The sequence below is a fragment of the Merops nubicus genome, unplaced genomic scaffold, assembly GCF_000691845.1.
Source record: "Merops nubicus isolate BGI_N331 unplaced genomic scaffold, ASM69184v1 scaffold5271, whole genome shotgun sequence".
In the NCBI taxonomy this organism is placed as follows: Eukaryota; Metazoa; Chordata; class Aves; order Coraciiformes; family Meropidae; genus Merops; species Merops nubicus.
The window spans coordinates 41,351-61,955 of NW_008587476.1; the positions used below are offsets into that span (position 1 = coordinate 41,351).

Consider the following 20,605-nt stretch of genomic DNA (forward strand, 5'->3'; position numbering starts at 1 on the left):
ACACAACAGATTAAATTGTGCCACTTCAACTTCAGAGAGAATGTATCTCATAACTCCTACTGCCTGGGATAAAAAAAAGCACAAAAATATAGCAAACACCAAGTAGTATTAAGTAAATTTTCTGCAGCTGGCATTTTTTTCCTGTATCAACCAAGGATTTATCTGTCCTATATTATCATTCATGTAAAACATTAAGGAAAACTGGAATATAGTGTAACATTCAAAAATGTGGATTCAAAAAAAAAAAAAAAACACTGGCACAGTTGCAACTCCCTATGCCAACAAAATTTCTACACAGCAGAAGGCAGGATTCACCCTGGCAGAGGGCATATAGTATTACTAAAACCAGCCTCCCCCAGAGATTTTTCTGAGTATAGATATACTGTGTACAGCAGTTTACCATATAGTCTTAAATCTTGAGAGAAAGGAAAATGTGAATAAACTGCCTTGTTTTAGTAACAAGGATACACACATTTTAAGTTGGGCTGGTAATTTATGATGCCTATCAATAAAAGCAATGGTGCAGCTAGTGTGTACCACTGCAGTTCTGTCCTGCATTGAATTTCCTGACATCAAAGACTGGAAGTGTCTGTACTTCCAGAAAGCAGCATGGATGCAAGTCCTCTAAACTATGTTCAAACAGCAGAATGTTAAATCTCAATAAATAAGACACAAGAGCTATACAATCTGGACTAATGCTTCCCAGTTTATTTTTAGGTGACTAAAGTGCTCATTGACGTTTCAGAACATGATGTGATGTACTTATACATACTCTAACCTCCACACAATGTTCCTGAAATCTATCAGGGTCAAAGCAGCAAACAAAGGAACAAAAATTTAAATATATTTTTATTTTCTCTTCATAATGTGAATATGTTATCATCATTTACTGAGCAAATTTGGGAGCAAGCATAATGTGTGCCCAAGGTACTGTGATATATGCATTAGTTAAGATTTAGACCTCAATTCTGCTATATGTTATTAACATCAAGTACTTGCAGTAAACAGGGTCCTTTCTCTCCAGACAGACAATATCCTATGGGAATAGTGTCAAAAAGTTTGTGTTGTCAGTGCTAACACAAATATAATTTACTTTGTTCTTGATGAACTTCAAGACTGTGAGAGCTGTAGGTCAGAACAGTGCCCTACAGACACAACTTATAATGTCAAATTTCAATTAGAAAACTCTATTTAGTCTTTTTCTCCATTTAGGGCAGAGGATAAGATGGGAAGGGAGCCGGACTTACTACACTGCTAACTTCAAGACAGGGGCTTTCCCCCATTAAGTTTTTGTAGAGTATAATACTGCTTCAGTGATTGGTTACAATCTCCAGATATAATGGTACTAGAAAGATATTAGTTACACAAATGTCTAGAGATAGGCTTACACAAAGTTGGAGTATGCTGTGACTACTTAAGCATGACCATTTTTTAACTCATATATTGATATTATTTTCAAAAGCCAACAATAATTGTAGATGAATGCTACAACTGTAAGTTTTAACTGAGAAATAGAAAAGAAACCAAAGTCAGTTTTGCTGTTATCACAGCAGTGTCTAAGAAGCAACACAAATAATGCTGACATGAAACTACCTATTTGAATTAATTTGCATCTTTTGTGCAAATCTCCTCTTATTCATCTGTTTTCATTTGTTTGTCCCTGCCAACCTGCAGAGCCACCCACGTCCTCCTGGCACAGTGTTTATTCTTCCTCCTGTCTCTGGCTCTTGTTCAGAGCAAATGCTTTCCAAATGACTTTGCTTTCATCCCCCACAGTGGCAAATGTTCTTACAAGCTCCTTGGGATAAAGTAGCACATCATGAACATATATTCTTGGTGTCTACCCAGGACCCTCACTTGAAAGAAACATGGAATGAAGCAATCCAGTCAGGAGAAAACTATGTTCAATACAGACCACTGACAAAACTGACTGAAATATCAGAGGTCAAATGCTGAGTTTTCCTCTTTGGACTCTCCATTACTGAGTCTGGTTCTGTATTTCAGTCTTTAGGTTGTATTTGACTTATTAATAGTGGCCATTGCTTCTTGTGAAGAAACTTGATATCCTTTTTCTTACACTCCTCCCCCCTAACCCCCAATATTTTGTCTCATGTGAAACTTCCCATTTCTCCCTCTGCCCTTATTTATTTTGAGGCATGCTAATATTATAGTAAATAACTTAAAACATGATTCAGCTAGCACATTTTGAAAGTGTACAAGAAGAACATGTGTTGCTTTCACTGGGATGGCACACCTCTGTCCCTGAACTGCTCTCATCAAGACGTTTTTCCACCACCACCCACTTTTCCCCTAAAATTCATAACCAGAAAGTAAAATTATATTCACTAGAACCAATACCATGGAATACCTACAATGACAATTTCTTTGCCCCACATTATTATTATTTCACTTTAGGAGCACCTCATTCAACATACTAAGAATTTTGATTGGCAGAGCCCAGGAGCTGATGCCCTACACCACTTGGTCAGCTCACCTGAGCCTGTGCTGGAGAAGAGACCATTCAGGAGCCTGAACTACCTCTTCCACCTTTACATTGAACCACTAACTGAACTGGAAGCCAGCTTTGAAGGGATTTCATGGTGCAAACATGTAGCAGATTGAAATCATGCCTTCATTTCACGTGGACAGCCACCAAATAGATGATGTGTGTGTAATGCCACAGATCAAAGTCAAGCCAATAGCACATAGTTCATGGTCCCATTTTTTATGGCAAACCATTGTTTTCAGTAATTATGCAACCCTTATGCATCCTTTATACTTAAATGAAAAGCTAAAGCAACATTTTACTTTGAAAACGGTATCTGTGTTTAGCTGAGGGAATGTTAAAATACCTTCTCCCCTGGGGTTACAGAGATTCTCCATATGCAGTGTGTGTAGGAAGGATAACCATTTGGAAATCCTGGAGAAGAAAAATTGCCTGTAGAATCCTGCAGTGTTTCTCCACAGGCTGAAAGAAACAAAATACATTAAAAACATAAAATTGAATGCACCTAAGAGTCAAAAATGCATCTTTCCAATATCTACTCAGAATACATTTAACTCACTGCAGATGCAGAATGGAAAACAGACCAGTTATTTTATGATTTATTCAAAACAATGATTTTAAGCCAGTCTGACATTCATTCCATTTTACACAGGATGTTTTTATTCCATGAACTTGTGTGCTGTCTGCTGACATAACCAAAATTACAGCATTCTTAAAAATGTCATTGCTGTCAATCAACTGCAAAATTATGCATATAACTAGTGAAAAAAATAAAAAGCAACACACCCTTAGACACTTCCCTTCAGAGCTAAAACAAAAGTAAACGAAAAGGTGGCACAATATGATTGGCATCACACTGGAATGTCGTCAGCCATTTCATTTAATTTAGTACTTTGCCCACATGAAAGACTTATGACCTAAACTCACTCATTTATACTGATATAGAAAACTAAATCCTATATTCAACAAAATCTCTTCCAACAGTGTTTTGCAGAGACATTAGTAATAAAGCAAAGCAAATGTAAAGTTCTAAAATACTAAAGGCTTTTATATTCTTTGTTATTGAAACTTTCAGCACCCATATCTCAACTGTCAATCATGCTACTAGCTGCTGGTGGACTGGTTAATAATTCCTCTTCATCCTAAAATATAGCATTGGAAGCTCCTGCCATTCTCTGCCACTAAAATGGATTGTGGTATAGTGTCACATCCCAGTCATCTTTTTTGACCATAATAAAGTTTTTTCACCCATTGATTTTGCAGGTGTGATATGAGAGATGCAAATTTGAGAATATTATCCTGTGATTGACAGTGTAATCAGATCTGAAGTGCTTTCAAATTACAGCACTACCACTGGCAGCAGGTGAACTACTGTACCATCAAAACCTCAATGAATTATAAATGATCTGTAAAATCTTTAAATAAAAGGGGACAAAGGAAGAGATTGCTTATGACACAGACAGACAACTGAGCTGTAAAGGCTGTCTTGTTAAAATGCGTCTAAGGTGTAATCTGACAACCACATTGTAATATCAGGCATAAGCTACATTCGAGGCATTAAATATGCTCTCCAACACCGAAATGGTTATTTTGATGAAGAGAGAAAAGAAAAATTGGTGTAGCCCTCCAAAAATGTAATGGATAAAGTCACCATAATTGTGTCCTTAATGAATGAAATAGAAAAAAAAAAAAAAAATTCCTCCTCTCATTTAAAAAATGCAATTTTATCTTTAAAAAATTGCAGGCAGTCATAGTAAATGAAGCATAAAAAAAGGTATTCAGTGCTAAGTAATTATTTTTGCACAAAGCCATTCCAGTGAAAAGGCTGTATTCATAATTAACCACAATTTATTTTTAACACAGTGATGAATGCAAACTTAAATAAATTGCAGAGTACTGTACTAGGTTCCCCCATCACTAGTGAATCATGTTGTAGCTTACAATGAGTATGTAAAGCACTCAAGAGAAAGCCAAACATAAAATTGTAGTCTTATACAGGAGTGGAGGAAAGCTGAGCCCAAAGAGGAGATGCATTGAGCAGGAGATGCATCCATGACTCAGGAGATCTGTGAGGACCCAAGTACTCTGCTCATCACTTTTAGAGTCCTCTCTTGTTCTTCCCCCCATGCATGGCTTCATTGTGACTACACTGCATCAGCATACTCTCACAAGGCATAAAACCATATTTCAAGCTTTAGTACACCTTCAGTTTGCTATAGCTATAACTATTTCACCACCAGTTACTAAGCAAGCTTTGAGTAAATGACCTGATGAGAGATGGGAGATGCTGTTTGTTCAATCCTTTCTGCTCATGTTGCATTTTTTTCAATTAACTGCAACTTCAACTCACAAATATTGATTATGAATTCATGCAATACACACACACTCAAAATATGAAGTATGTAAGCAAACAAAACGTTATGAAGTATGTGGGACGAATGAGGTATCAGTTCAAATGCAGCCCTGCAATTACTAAGAGGAGAGGAAGAAGACCCTGGTGCAACTACCCCTTACTCTAGTAAAGTTCCTTAATTACCTCATTCTAAAACTAAACACATAAATAAATTAAGCATAATAGTTTTAATTTTTTGAAAACATTTCATAATTTTTCTCTCTTATACAGAGTGGAGAAATATTTTCTTCAGAATACTTATACTCCATGTTTCATGTATAGAAGTTGTATGTTGCCTTAAAATTACAGATTTTAAGCTACAGAAACTGCCATGGAACATTTTATTTTTCTAGGAATTATAGAATAAAGCTATTTAATAACACAATTTAACTTATATATGCATTAAATGGGAGCTCTCTATCAAATCAAAATTTTCATAAATATCTCTGAATTTAAGGGAAGCATAATAAAAACTAATTGGATAATTTCTACTAAGAATTAAAACACACAAAGCACTTTTGGGCTTTACATTTTTCACCATATTTAACACTTAATTTAAAATTCCTGGTTACTCAAGATATCTATAACAAGAAAAGCTTATATCAGTTCATAGTTGAAGTAATTATATATGGGATCTGGGTCCCCGGCTGGCTTCCAGAACTGCTGTAGACAGGATGATATTTGGATATTTCTTGTTTAAAAGCACATTCCTCTGCAAGGATGCAATGGTAATTGTAACTGTGAAAATTCTGTCACTGGAGAATGTAAAGGTTTTCTCTGCAAGGGCTGTGGCAACTACAGTATTCATGATTAGGCTTATAAAATGTTATAAATGTTTCACCATGTAGTCCATTAGTAATAGAGTCAACTTTGGGAAAGAAATGTAGAAGGAAAACGAGTGGTAAGGGCCACTCATTTAAATTTCCTAATAACAAATCTTAGTGTATTTCATGTCAGAAGAAATTAATTACAACTTCAATTTGTATACCTCTGCTTTCTAAAGCATTTATACATTTTTATTCCACTGTTAATCAGTAACATTGCCAATGATTTCTCTGATGCTTTTTTCTCCCCCTCTCAAATGTCATGGCTTGTATTACTAAGGTAGACCACTTGCAGAAATGCGACTTTAGCTTTCTACACACACACACTCTAACCAAAAAACCACACTTCTGTCTGGTTTACGGCTTGATAAGGTTAGACTTCTGATAAGCCTTTCTGTGGTAGGGAAGCCATTTTGGCTTCTCCTAGCAATGGATGCAGGCAGTATGTAGATTATATGCTTATACAAAACAATTTCTACTAGTGAACTCTGTGGCAGTGTTTAATTACACAGCCTGTGTATAACATCTCTCTGGCCCAGTCTACACACATGGTCTAGTTCCATTAAGGGTTATAGTGAAATCTGCAAATAATGAAGCCCAGATCCTTCAGGACACTTAGGGAACCAACTTTCATTCCTTTGTCTGTAGCACTAACAAATACACAATGTCATATGTGGCTAAGTAAGCTTAGCCTTTTCCAAAGAGAATTAAGATCTTTAATACTTGTCACTTAGACCCAAGTCTGTGCAACTATACATATATGGCATATAAAGTAGCCAAAGAGCCCTAAAAATATCTGGTGATGATAATGTACTTGTTAAAACTAAAAACATAAACCAGTTTACTCCACCTCAGTGTCTTACTGTTGACTTGATACCCTTTATAGTTACAGGGAAATGGTCTTAAATCTAAAAACCTTAATCTTACTTATGTAGTGAATACAGGCTGACTTTTGAAGGTGAACACTCTTCTCTAATCTAGTAGAGACGGGAGAAAGTTAAGCCTGAAGAAGAGTGAGAACAGCACAAAAAAACAGCCAGGCTAGGTATCTTTCATCTGCTCTTTTCCACATGTATTGTCACAGACTGGCAATATGTAAATTTTCTGAACTTCTGCCCACCTTCTCTTCCTCTGACCAGCCTTCTGCCAGTCCAAGACTCCTTTCCCATCCATTCTTTATTCCCACTCCATCCACTTATTTCTTGTCCTCTCCTATAAAACTATGCATGAATTTTACATCAGCTACAATTTCTGTGTAAAACTATATAGGTAGGCCTGTGTTGAAATTTTAAGTTACTTCATAAACAATCTTTCACTCCATTAGACAGTCTGAAAACCATTGTAGCCTTAAAGTTGAAGATCAGTTCTCAAATTGACTTTCAAACAGAGTTCAAAATGAGATTGGCAGAAGAAGGATTGTCAGCTTAGTGGCTTACTTTCTCCTTTTTATTTTATCATGTAACAATGTAACTCAATAGTAAAATTATTTGTAACAGTAATTATGTTTTCCTTTGACAAAAGTACTAAGAAAAAATAAAAACAAATCAAAATGGCTGTTGCTAGACTGTGTCCATGCATTTACCCAGCTGATGAAAGACAGGTTATCAAATCTCATGCCTCAGCTTCACCAGCTCAAAACTGTTTCACTGTCACTAAGCCCTTTCCTGAATAATGACCTGAATATCCTGACTAGCTAAAACACCCCAGAAGGCTCAGCTGCCTCACTGTGGTGAGGTTCAGCTGTATTCTCCATCAGCCCTGAGCTCAACTTCACATCCACAGGCCCCAAGAAAATGCTGCCAGCCTCTGGGCCTAGAAACTGCTTGCAGGAATAACTAGAACTCCAAATGAAATATGCACAATACCACAAAATCCTTTATCAAAGAACTGTGCATCTGTGGAAAATACTGAATTATTTAAGTTAATAGGTTTTTATTTTCATTATATTACATTTAAGGCAACACAAATGAACACATGAAACAATGCAGAGGTTATTAATGTTTGAAATATTCACTGCTGGTTTATCATAAGGAGACATCATGATTAACATATTTTGTCTGAAGTAGGAAATAAAGCGTGCATCCAAGAACAACACGGTGTCAGGGATTTTATTGCTATATACTATGATGAGCACACGATTCTTCTCATAAAACCAAAATCTTAATGTCTGAATTTTCAGTCTTGCTATTTGATGGAAAATTTATTAGATTACAGGTACTGTGCAACTTTCATAAAGTTTGTTTCTTTATTGGATGTTTAAGTTTGTACTGTTTTATTCAGTTACGCAGTTTTTACTAAAAACATTAATTGAAACAAATAGCACATTAAATAGTGTGATATTCAAAATATGTGACAAAACTTTTCACCTTTTTCTCTGTCTTAAAACTCACTTTCTTTTATGGTCTGCCTCACCTGAGTAAGGCTAGAAAACCTATGTCTTCTATCACCAAGTTTGCCTAATCAATGTGCCAGACACGAAGCATGGTCCTGCAACCACCATTCATTTTTATTTTCCCCCTGACCCATGTTCACTGGTGCTGTAAAAAAAAACAATTTACTTTTGAAGTCCACACTACTGCTGGAAAAACATGTTTTTACAATACTGTGAAACTAACTTCCAACAAGAATTGCCAGACATTCAAATAAATGGTAACATTTTCTTGATTTACATGAAAATGACATTTTATCTGAACAATTATTTGAACATTAGCTCAAAAAGCACACGGCATCTTTTTCAGCTGACTGAAAGTTCATGTTAGAGTATTATATACACACTAAACAGCCTATGCTGTTTTTTGGTTTGGGTTTTGTTGGGGGTTTTTTTGTCTTTCTTAAGTCAATGCGACCTTAAGATACTAGCTACTCTCACAGTGGTTTTAAATCTGTAAACTATTATTGTCTCCACAATTTGGCTTTTATTAAAATATATAGATATTCTCTGTGTTTCCGAAAATGTTGTTCTCTGTATACTCTTATTAGAAATAATGCTGACACTCAGCATTATTAACACTGTTATTCAAGTACTCTCTGCACCAAAAGGAAAAACCAAAAATTATTCCAAAAGGAACAATGTTTACAGAAAACATGTTAAAATGGTTTCCACTCTGGTAGGCCCAAAAGCACTGTGCATGTTCTTAGTATATAGAAAGGTTATAATTTGGTGTACTCACAGTACAAAGGAAAAGAGTATTTCAGCTGTATAGTGTACATCAAATGCACATCAGGTGCCCCAAATCTTCAATAAGTCACATGCTACTGATACAAATTTGATGCAGCTCCAACACTTCAGTCCCGATCCCTCTTTTAGTCCTTCTGTATTGATCAGCTGGTAAAAAGTAGCCATTTATCTGACTCCAACAGTTACTGAGACTTCATTAATTCCCACAGGGTGCAGGAGAGTTGTAAGAGCTATGTGGCACAGAGCTATGTCTAGTCTCCTACAGGGACCTTGCTGGCAAATTCTGGCTGAGAGATGGCACTTCTGAACTAGCTGACTTGACACCAAAGGTTAAAACTGCTATCAGCCATAACTATAGCAAGGAAAGTAAAACATTTTGCTTTGAGATTTCCTCCACTCTACCAGCATTTAGCGAAGAACTAGCACTAGAGAACCACAAGAATCACAGGGTTGATTCTGGGTTACTCCAGACTTCCCACCTATGTCTCTGAGACAGACAGCAACTCTACCTCAACACTATTGTCAGATAGAACATTAATATGCATTGAAATTGTATGATGCCAGACTTAGGTAGAAGATATTATACTAAATCTATATGTTAAAACTGTAGAAATTTTGTAATAAGATCTAAGCAGTTCACCTGTATAAGAGTTTACAACCTTGTGTCCTGGCTTATTATTTGTTAAATTTTAAAAAAAAAAAATTTAATGTGCTCAGAGCTGACTGCAATGACTTAATTTCCCTCTTTTGCACTCTACTTGAAATCAAATAAAAAAGGACTCTAGTCAATATGCAAACCAAAAGTAATATTAAATGGTTCCCCCCTTCTTCCCAGTCACTAAAGAGCTACGGAAAAGAAAGACTGAAGTATCACGGAACTAAGCATTGTTTCATACAGCTTATCTGTCCTTAAGTGAGAGACCTTATCTATAAGATGGTTTTTTTATTCAATTCTTCAACTGCATATGTTAGTTGCCAGCATGGAAACAGACTACTGAGCAACTGACTCAAAAAATTTAAAATTCCTCTTGAACAGTAAGTCAAACAGTTGCTAGTATGCAGGTTTTGTTTGTTTGTGGTGCAATACCTGGACATCTATACAGCTTTCTTGCCTGTGCAATATCTCCTTTACTTAGACGAGTACGCTGGCCAATGGCAGGTCGTATACCATTATCATCACGGGAAGGGAGAATGGTATCCAGAAACATGCCCCTAAAAAAAATAAAAATAAAAATAGACCCCCAAAACCCCTATCAGGTTTCTGTCATAAAACTGTCTGAGTTTTATGAATATATAACACTATTTGTAAATCTAGAATTTACATTTGGCATAAATAAGAGGATAAAATGCAGAACTTCAAATACAGAAAACATGTCATAAAAATTCCTCAAACTGGCAAACTTTATGCAGTTACCAAAAAAAAATCTTCTTTCAATATATGAATTAACATATTAGCTTTTGTATTTCTGTAAGACAACAGGAGGGAAATTTCTTACTACTATTAAGACTATACAGAGGGAAAAGCACTACTGTTAAGCTCCTGCTATACTGAAAAAAAAAAAAAAATTATCTAAAAATACATAAATTAGCTGCTATCACAAAATTCTTAGTCACAAAGTTCCTATTTGTAACGAACTCTGATTTACAGGTATAAAAGCAGATAAAGAAAGGCACACTTGCTAATCGTTCTTGTGTCAGGTGTTACAACAGTTCCACCTCTACTCTAGTCACTGCTGCTTTTGAAAGAGGAACGTTCATTAGCCAGTCTCTGCTTGCTTCACAATGAAATATATCAACTTACCATATGTGATTTAATAATATTTACCCTAAATAACTAGACATAATAGAGATGCACACTTGTTTCAAATGTGCAGTTTCAGTCAAAATTTGTAGTCTCAAATAAATTGTGAAAGAGTAAGGTACGAAACTAAGTTTGATTATTATGTTGCAGAATTTGAAAAATCCATCAAATCCCATAAGATGGAAGTTAACATATTAATATCTTTCTGTATTCTCTTGTTCTTTAATTTTTTTAAACTCTTTTATACTTGTAGGTCTTTTATTGAAAAGTAGAACTGGTATTTTCAGGCATAATATAGGTTAAAAAAGGAATGAACAGTAAGGATCTTTGTATTTAGGAGTACTGTTTATACATTCAGATTGTTTTTTAAATCATATTAAATGAACCATCTTGTGTATTGCAGGTATATACTGCTCTCTTTACCACATCTTTTTGTGGCAGTGCTAAACATTTCACAAAAGCAGAATCATCTCAGGATGTTTCCCTGATCTAAACAGTGAAACAAACTATTTAAGGCATTATTCAGTTTCTATAAATAAAGCATGTTATTTCAAAAAGTGTTTGTATCTATAATTTATAATCTTATTTTCCACTGATTTTTAGTACAGCTTGAAAATGACGCTATTCATATTTTGAAAAATGTGTAAACTATCTCCTCTTAAATGCCTTAGCACTTTAGTAAGGGAAAAAAACCTGTAACAGCTTCAATGCAGCATGATGCAATGCATCACTGTGTGTGACTAGAACTTTATGGAGTTTTCTGTTTTCTGCTACTTATCCCTGTGAGTGAGGTCTAACAAACAGCTGGCAATATGCCACCCTGAAGATGATTCATGCTTTCAAGATAAACCAGTGCAAATCAATACATGACCTGAAGGGTTCGCTGGTTGTTTTTAAACAGTATGAAGTAACAACCTCTTGTACCTTGGGGCAGGGCATGCCTACTCATGGCATTATCAGGTTTTCCCACTTCAGAAAGTGGTGAGATCAGGCCTCACAAATTATCTTGATGTTGTCATTGCCCTAGGACTCTGGGGGTTCCAGCTTGCTAAATTATTCTCTTTTATATAGCTTCCTATAATCTCTCCCTTAAAGTAATGGTATCTGTAACTGGATTAAGCAATGTGATTAACATCTACCTCATGTGGCTCATTCTCATGATCTTCCAGTGGTGAACTATGTGTATGCTGAGTGCATCCTTCAGTAGGAATTTTATATTTAAAATAGTATCATTTATAGTGAGAACAACAAGCTTAAGCAACTTGCAAAGGCTCATGAGTTTTCTGGTGGTCTTCAGTTTATTTTAGAGTCTGAGATTGTCTAGCATTTTTACCTTAAAATGCATGAACTGGATGAAAAAAAAGGTCTAAGCACATAACTTTACAATTATTTTTTGGTTGTGGGTTTGTTGTTTTTGTGGTTTTGGGTTTTTTTTGGTGGTTTTTTGTTTGTTTATTTTTTTAGGTTTCTTTTAATTCTCTGATATTTTTAAAGAGTAATTAGCTGAACTGCAACTTGGTATGAAATGAAATAAGGTAAAATACTTCTTCACAGAGTAAACCCCATGTGAGTTACTACAGAGTTGGGAATGGATCAGCCTGCCAGAGCAAAACCAGTAAAACTCCTTATTATATGGTTTTGATGACAGTAACGATCTATAGAAACAATAGAGAAGAAGCTGCAGCTTCTGTTATAAATGGTTGACTGCAATCCTTAGCAAAAGCTGTAGTTTGTGTGGTACATGTCTTAATACCATAACGTGTTCTACCGCATAATCCATAGTTACTCAGACACTATACATCAAAGGAGATTTCTTTTTAAGAGAACAGATCATTTTACACATAAAATTCCTAACCATTTCATTCATTTGGTTTTTCTAAATTCAATTTTCTGTGGAAAGAAAAAGAGAGTATTATATGAAATGATGTTTCTAGATTGTCTTGTCTTAAAATCTAAAGAACTGACGCAAGATCAAAAGGCTGCTTTGAAACTGAACAGAAATGTATTTAAAATTATATTATTATGACTTAAAATAAACAAGCTGTGCTTTAACTGCTGTAAGAATACTATATAGCAAGGGATATTTTAGGAGGTTTCAGAATATTTAAAAAAGCATAATTCTTAAGATTCACAGAAAGGAATAGAATTAAAAGTCAAAAGGTATAACCTGAGACTCCAACCTTGAGAAGGTGTTCCTGGCATAGTGCATAATGCTGTCAAAGTCATATGGTTCACCAAGGGAATTCACCTCTCCAGGCTCCATCTTCAGGAAGTTGTATTCCTGACCTACAAATGATAGATAATTAGAGTTTCTTTAATATCTTTTTTTATGAAGATAAAAACCAAACATAAAAAAAAAAAATCCTAACCTAATCACTCACTGACATTCATATATCTTAGCCATTTGAGAATAACTGTATAATTTTATTAATCAGGAGGGCAGACATCTTCTGAAACACACACCAAATTCTTATATATTGGTATTTAGACTTTTCTCATTCACATAACTTACAAAAAGGCCCCATACATTTTATTGAGCTTTATGTAGAATCCATAAAATTTGCTGGCTTGGTTCTTAATCCCAGAAAGAAATCATTCTGACAGCAAAGACCCTGGAAGAACCCTCCTCACTGTAGACTCCTCAGACTTGATACCAGAGACTTCAGCAAAGCCCTCATGTAATACAAATGCTACAAAGTCATGTTTCCAAGAGTCAGCTCTTGCAACTTAATAAAAGCCAAAGAACAAAAGAATTATGCCTAGTTCATAATTCCAGACCAGATCTTCTTTGTCCTAATCAGTGTGGTAAGAGATGCAAAGCACCCCCTTAATCCAATTCATATTCCCACTGGCATGTTGCAAAAAATCTGCAGTGGCATTAACATTATCAACCAACATAATTTTCATAAAAAAAACAAAATCCAATGTCTTGGATGGTCATGACTTCCTGATCCCATTTAGTGATCCTCAAGCTCATGCCACACCACAAGAAATGGTTTCAGACAGAAACTAGTGGAACTGCCAGGAGAGATGAGGATGCTAAGGATGGCACTCCAGCTGATTTTCCTCATCACAGAAAAAGCATAGGGGAAGAGCACTTCTGGCATCTAAACAATGACACAGAGAACAGAAGGAAGGCTTGGATTCATCTGCTCTTTCAGAACTTTAGAGACTTCTGGAGTGGGTATTAGCTGCTAGTCAACTTCCAAGTCCTAGCTGAGGTGGCAAAGATTTATTGCATGTTAAGTCTAATTTGTTCTAAAACATTTTCTATAGGAACAGACAAGCATTCTAAGCTATCAGTGGACAATTTCTGATTTCATCCCTTCTTGAGCATAGAATTATCCTAAATCAAAATCAGTGTTTCACAAAGACCATACATATTTGTGTCCACTGCAAATGAAACATGCCCATTTCCCTTCCATCTTGCCTGTACTAGTGTGGGCACAAGAGCTAGACCAAAAATGAGAAGAGAATCAGAGTTTCCTCAGATGCTTTGTTTTAACAATACCAAGGCCACTGGCTAAAGCTGCAAGCTCTGTAGAAAAGGAGTAACATGGAAACTGTGGGAAGAGTGTCCATCTTTATCACAGATTCAGAGTCTCCAGCTTACCTTTCATGTCTAAACATCTTTAGCAGCTAAAAAGCTACTGACATGCTTCTACTTTCTTTCAGTAAAGACTGTGGAAGAAAAGCCCTTCTCCAGCACAGAAACATGACTTTTAAAGGGATTTAAGAGTAATGGCTTCCTTCAAAGTTTTTGAGCATGATTACTATTTCTCTCCTTCTACCCAATACTATTTAATATCTAGCTATTTGGCCAGATCTTTCAAAAAGATCGTATTTTAGTTGCAGTATTTTTTTATGACTCAGCTTGAGATCAGTCTAGCTAAGAGAAATAGCAGGCATAAATGTCCATTTCTGTTCTTCAGTTCATTTGGGCTTTCATTGTTCAGTTTTAAGAGATGAGCAAATGAAGAAAACACCAAAAATAAACAGACTTTTTTTTCCCCAAAATACCTATTAGAATATCTCACCAGGTTGGATATTTTCTCTAATGATGGTGACATGGTCATCACGGTCTGGTCGTGTATGTTCATGCCAAAAACCTATCACATGTCCCAACTCATGGACAACTATACCAAATTTATCACAGTTCTTGCCAATAGATATAGCTTGAGGACCATTTCCCCTTCGGCCCACGTAAGAACAGCACCTGTAATAAAAACACAAATGCAGATGAAAGTTTTCACACGTATCTCTACAAATCATACAGGAGATTCAGTTAAAATACCAGAAAATGTTATATATTAAAAAAAAAAAAAAAAAACAGCAGAACAATGGACTACACAATTTCTGCTGTCTCAGAAACTCTAGAACTAGCATAAGAACAATATATTATCCAGAAAAATCTAATAAAGGGCACATGAACAAAAAAAAAAAAAAAAAAAACTAAAACATGCAAGTTCTTTTTAAAAGATGCTAACTATAATCAGCTGTGTCATTTGTGGCCTTGTACCTCAAGAATGACTAGGAACTTCCTTTCACCCAATCAATCAATAAAGTTAGCTGGAATTACCATCTCACCCATGCATATCACTGCTTGTGCACACTCAAGAGACAAGGGAAGTGGAAAAAATAAGCAAGTCAAGGTTTCTTCTGTGCCATACTTCCACTGTGTGTATTGACGGCACTCATCAGACACTTGGTCATTCCGTTCTGATGTTTGCCTAATCTTAATCTGTAAACTCACTCTACTTCATGAGTTCCACCTATAAAGGGTGCAGAAATTATTCAAGTGAAATAGTAGTCCCTTAAAAGATTCACTTAGCACACAGTTGAAAATGCAGAAGGAAGATATCCTGAATGAGATTCTGGAACCTCGTGATGCTGCTGTGAAATCCCTCCTCATTTTTTTGTTTCTCTTGCTATAGGTGATAGGCAATGTCATTTGCAACAACAGTATATTAGAAGGTTGAACGCTCTGCATATGTGTGAACCATTTCTTTTCTCCCACTCCTCTTTTCTTGTAATAGAAAGCTTAGCCCTAGAAAGTTGCATTTTCACAAACAAAAACCTAACACAAACAACCAAAAAAAAAAAACCACTTTGCAATTGATCTCATGTTTCATTCCTGTTCCACCACACTTCCATGATTCCAATGTAAACTTATGGAACAGAGATGCTGTTTTCAGCATTCATACTGCCAGCATTTATCTGAGATGTCTACTTTTAGTTAGACAAAAAAGTCTGCTAACTATGCTAGCAAAAGTAGAGAAAGGAGCATAAAGCAACTCCTACTGAAATGGAAGACAATTTCAGGTCTCATAAGCTGATTTCTCTCTCACCTCTGAAGACCTTAGATATTTCAAGCCAGCATTATATTCCCTAATAAAAGCCCAAATTTCCACCTCTGTTCTGTAAATTCTACAGTCTGTTAGGTGGAATGGAACTGTACCAAGCAAATCACCTCTACCCCTACTCTCTCCTTCCTGCAACATTCACATAGCAGAATATTAAAGAGAATACTAAAGGTCCTTAAGGAGCTCGATGCTAGTGTGGAGAATGATCCTATCCTTTCTATGCCTCTGTGGACAGTGAAGGAAGAGCAGCTATGTGAGCAATAGCCATAGTAGATTAAATTCTAGCCTTTTGCTTGTTTCTCCATTTCAGGTTTTCTGGTGGTAAAGATAATTTTCACTTTTGTTAGCTGGCTGGTCCATCAGTCTAGGTTGCTTTTTTTCAGTGATTTTTCTTAGTGTTTAGCACTACCAGAATTTTAAAATATGAATATTAGAGAAGTACAGGAATGGTATTTCAGCTCACAATATCTGTTCTTGCTAAGCAGATACTGGTTTTGCACTAAAGGTTAAAATCAAGGATAGACATACTTTTAAAATTATAGTAATATCTTAAAATCACAAAGGCCACACAAGTTTCTTTATAGAAGTGAATACTACAACAGCCTAGGAGGGTTGAATCAAGTATTTTGAAGCTACCTTTAAAATACTGTTAGGGAAAAATTATAGTTCAGATTACAATCATACTCTGCTATCTCAAGTGCTTCCCAAGTATTCCCACTCTCAAAATAAGTTAACTCTTTTTTTCCTACTTAGATAGTTCCCAGGATAGGTATGAACAAACATTTTTTAGGTCAAAGCACTGACTTAGGTTCAGTGCTTCAGCTACAGTTGTGCAATATCGTGTTTAATTAATTTCTTAGGCTGTCTTCCCTTGATAGCTCTCTTCAAGACAGCTCTCTTCAAGGCAGCTCAATAGAGACAATGGCAATTTAGACTCCCTGCAGAAATCCACCACAGTAAAAGAAAATAAAGAACTCCTCTGTATTGCCCTGGGTATTTCCCTCACTCTATATAAACTGCATTAGCATGAAACTACTGTTTATTATATAGAAATATTATTATAAATGCTGATATAAACAACTTTAATAGAAAAGCTACTCCTAGATGTGCCCTAAAAATACAGCATAGCTGTATTTTTCTATATAGGTGTAATACAGAAATAGATAGTAGAAATAAGATTAAAATTAAAATTTGAAGCAGTTACACCAGTTTTACAATGGATTTCACCTTTGCACCTGACATGCTTACAGTTTTGTTTAACATATTTTTCAGACTGCATGTTTGCAGAATCAATATTACAGCTAGAGGTGAATATGTAAAAAGAATTAAAGCACTACAGATATTTTCAATATCATTTTTACCCAGCTTTTTATCTATGAAACCATTTGAATATGTTTCTGTTGTGCAATAAGGAAATTACCATTGTTCATATACTCCCTTATTCACTCATGCTCACCCTGGGGACAAAAGTGTTTGGATCCTTAAAGAAAGTTTTGGGGTTGTTTTGTTTGTTTTGGTTTGGTTTTTTAAATCAAATGTACAGTGTTATTTATTTAGACAGGGAAGGCTGGAATACGCTTTGTACTCTAAGCCAATGGCAGCAGACTTTGCAATTACTCTTCATTTTCAGAAAAGGCCACTCATTTAAAAAAACATTGAAGACCTTCTATCCTCAGTACAGAATTCCCAATTCACTTGCACAGGTGTTAAGTACACTGAATAAATTTGTCAAACAGTCCCTAGATGCCAAACTTAAAATCTTTTAGAAAACATTTTTCCTTATCTTTGTGCACTTTGAAGTAAGGATTAAGATGTGGCATTTGTACCTTGGCAGTGTACAGGTAGCCACAGCAGAAAACAAAAGAATCAATCAGATGAAGTAATCACATTCTGTGAAAGCATGTCACTATATTCATATTTGATAAACTTAATGAGTGAGGGCTTCCTACCCATGCTAGAGTCCTGTACAACATTATGATCATTATGCTATACTGAACTTAACTTATGCAAAGAGACAAAATGCACTGACAATACCTAATGGTTGTTTTAAAATTGGAAAATCATAAAATGCATGCCGTCTGTGAAATTTCACATGACAGATTACTAAATATAGACAAAATTCCACCAATTCTTGCAAAATTTGGGTTGAAAGGGACCTCTGAAAGTGTCAGGTTCAACTTTCTGCTCAAAGCAGGGCCAAAGATGAAGTCAGACCAGGGTTGTGGAGGTCTTTATCCAGTCAGGTCTTGAAAACTTCCACAAATGGAGAAGGCACTGCACCTCTGAAGAACCTGCTCCAGTCCTTGGCTGTCCACTCTTGAAGAATTTATTTCTTATATCCAGTCTGATTCTCTCTTTTCAGTTTATGCCTGTTGTCTTGCATTCTCCCACCAAGCATAACCGTGAAGAGCCTGGCTCCTCCTCCTTGTTGTTCTTCCTATAGCAACTGGGGGCTGCTGCTGGGTTTCCCTGAAGCTGCCTCTTCTCCAGTTGAGCAAACCTTGGACCCTCAGCATCTCCTTATAGGGCAAGTTGTCCAGCTCTCAAGCATCTTGGCAGCACTGTGCTTCAGTCCTTCCAGGTTATTAATATCTTTCTTGTATTTAAGGCCCACAGCTGAGTATAGGGTCTAGCTGTAATCTAGCAAGTAGTGAGTTGGGAGGGCTGACCCCTCCCCTTGAGCCACCAGCTGCACTTCTGTTTACACAGTCCTCAATGCTTTTGGCTGCCTTTCTTGCCAGGGCCCATGGCCAGCTTCTGTCCAGCTCACTGCCCCATGGCCTGCACCTCCACAGAGCTGCTCAATGACCTTGCAATGCTCAGCCTATCTTGCTCTTCCTTTTCATGGGCAGGATTTTGCATTTGCCACTGCTGAACTTCCTAAGGTTCCTGTTGGTCATTTCCTCAAGCCTGCCTGTGTCCCTGTGAGTGGCAGGTCTACCACTCAGCCTACGAGCTGATCACTCCCAACTTGTCATCTACAAACATGACGAACGTATGCACCATTGCCTCTTCGAACTTCATTGATAAAGATGTTCAAAGGACAGGTCTCAGGATAGGCTTCTGTGATACCGCACTTTCAGTCACAGCCTGAGTCCAAGCCATTAACCATAAACCTCCAAGCCCAGCCACATAACCAGTTTTAACCTATTTAGCTTTCCATTCATCTATACTCCTACAAAATTCACCTTGGAGATGCACCACATTTAAACACATCTGTTTAAATCCTGGAATCTAATTTGAATTTAAAAACCTTTATGATCTGAATACAACATATGACAGAAGTGCACGAGACTGATGAAAAAAAAGAGTTAGGATAACCACATAAAATTACAAAAAGGCAGAACAAATCCTTTAGTTTAAAATGACCTAAACATTTCTGCTGAGTCTTCATGGTTACCACTGTGTGGAAACTCTACAGAGAAAAATTGCAATGCAGAACTAAAGAATAGTAATCATTATTTATAGCTTAAACCCATAGGTTTATGAAGACTGTAGGTTGTATATTATTTAATACAATTTCTATGGTTTTAACATGCTTATGTTATCAACTTCACATACGTGACATGCTGCAACTAGCAAAGATATTCAGTTGCTTAAAAATTTCCAGAGATTTTTCAATATAATTTTTCACAGTGATACTTTGTAGAGAAACAGAGAAAAAGGAAAACATGAAAAAGTAATAAATAATTATTCCAGATAGTACCCTCTATGATGTCTTCAGCTCTCCTTTCATTGACACTATCTACAACAAGAGCAAAAGAATAAAGCAAGAATTCAACTACAGTTTCTCTCTTCCTGTCCTTTTTACTTGTTTTAGAACAAAAGAAGGTTTAATATTTTAAGGCTGAGCACTGTATCTTGGAAAAGGTCAGGGAACAGCTGTTCAATAATAGCAGAACCAAATGGCTCGTATAATATATAAAGTTATTAAGATGATTTTTTTTTATAAGAAAATACGCAAAATAAATACCTAATTCACCAATTTAACAAGCACAATTAACAATACCCAAAAGCTGATTGTTTCTCAAAAACAGAGGTGCTTAAGATCAGCTCTGAAAGCTTTTAGTCGATTTCATAAATTAGATAGATTTTTAGGTGTTTGTAAAAATAATTTTACATTTTACTACTATACAAAAAGAAAAAAAAGTTGTGATTGGGTACCTCACCTGACTGATTTGAAAGATTTTCCTTTTTTTTTTTTTTTCTTTTGCACAGTATTCCTCTACCCTGTTCAACAATGAACACGTAAAATCAAACACATTGTGATTTTTTAATTTTCTTTTTAATGCTGGCCTGCTCCTAAAAACAAGCTGCCAGATGAGTATGGCAAATCCCTTACGTCAGTTACTTAGCAGATTTGAAATATTTCTCAGAAATTATAAAAAAACTTAGAGTATTTCTTTATACATTAAAAAAAATTAAAATTAATATCAAGTCTTAAAATAAGAGCAGCAGTGAACACTCAGAGAGGGTCATTAAGATTTGCTAGGTTGTGTGTCATGTCAAGCACACCAAATTCATCCAATTAGCCTACACGA

At 35.9% G+C, this 20,605-nt stretch overlaps 1 protein-coding gene across 1 annotated transcript in view; it reads right to left on the reverse strand.

Annotated features, from left to right (window-relative positions):
• Positions 1 to 20,605, reverse strand: part of LOC103781213 (tolloid-like protein 1) — a gene marked incomplete at its 3' end in the record, with an annotated part of 74,842 nt that overhangs the window by 40,462 nt on the left and 13,775 nt on the right. Inside the window, exons 6-9 of the mRNA XM_008948917.1 lie at positions 14,739 to 14,917; positions 12,882 to 12,987; positions 9,988 to 10,112; positions 2,853 to 2,968 (exon numbers count right to left, since the gene is read on the reverse strand). Of these exons, the coding sequence (XP_008947165.1) occupies positions 2,853 to 2,968; positions 9,988 to 10,112; positions 12,882 to 12,987; positions 14,739 to 14,917 (526 nt within the window). The remainder of the gene's footprint in view (positions 1 to 2,852; positions 2,969 to 9,987; positions 10,113 to 12,881; positions 12,988 to 14,738; positions 14,918 to 20,605) is intronic.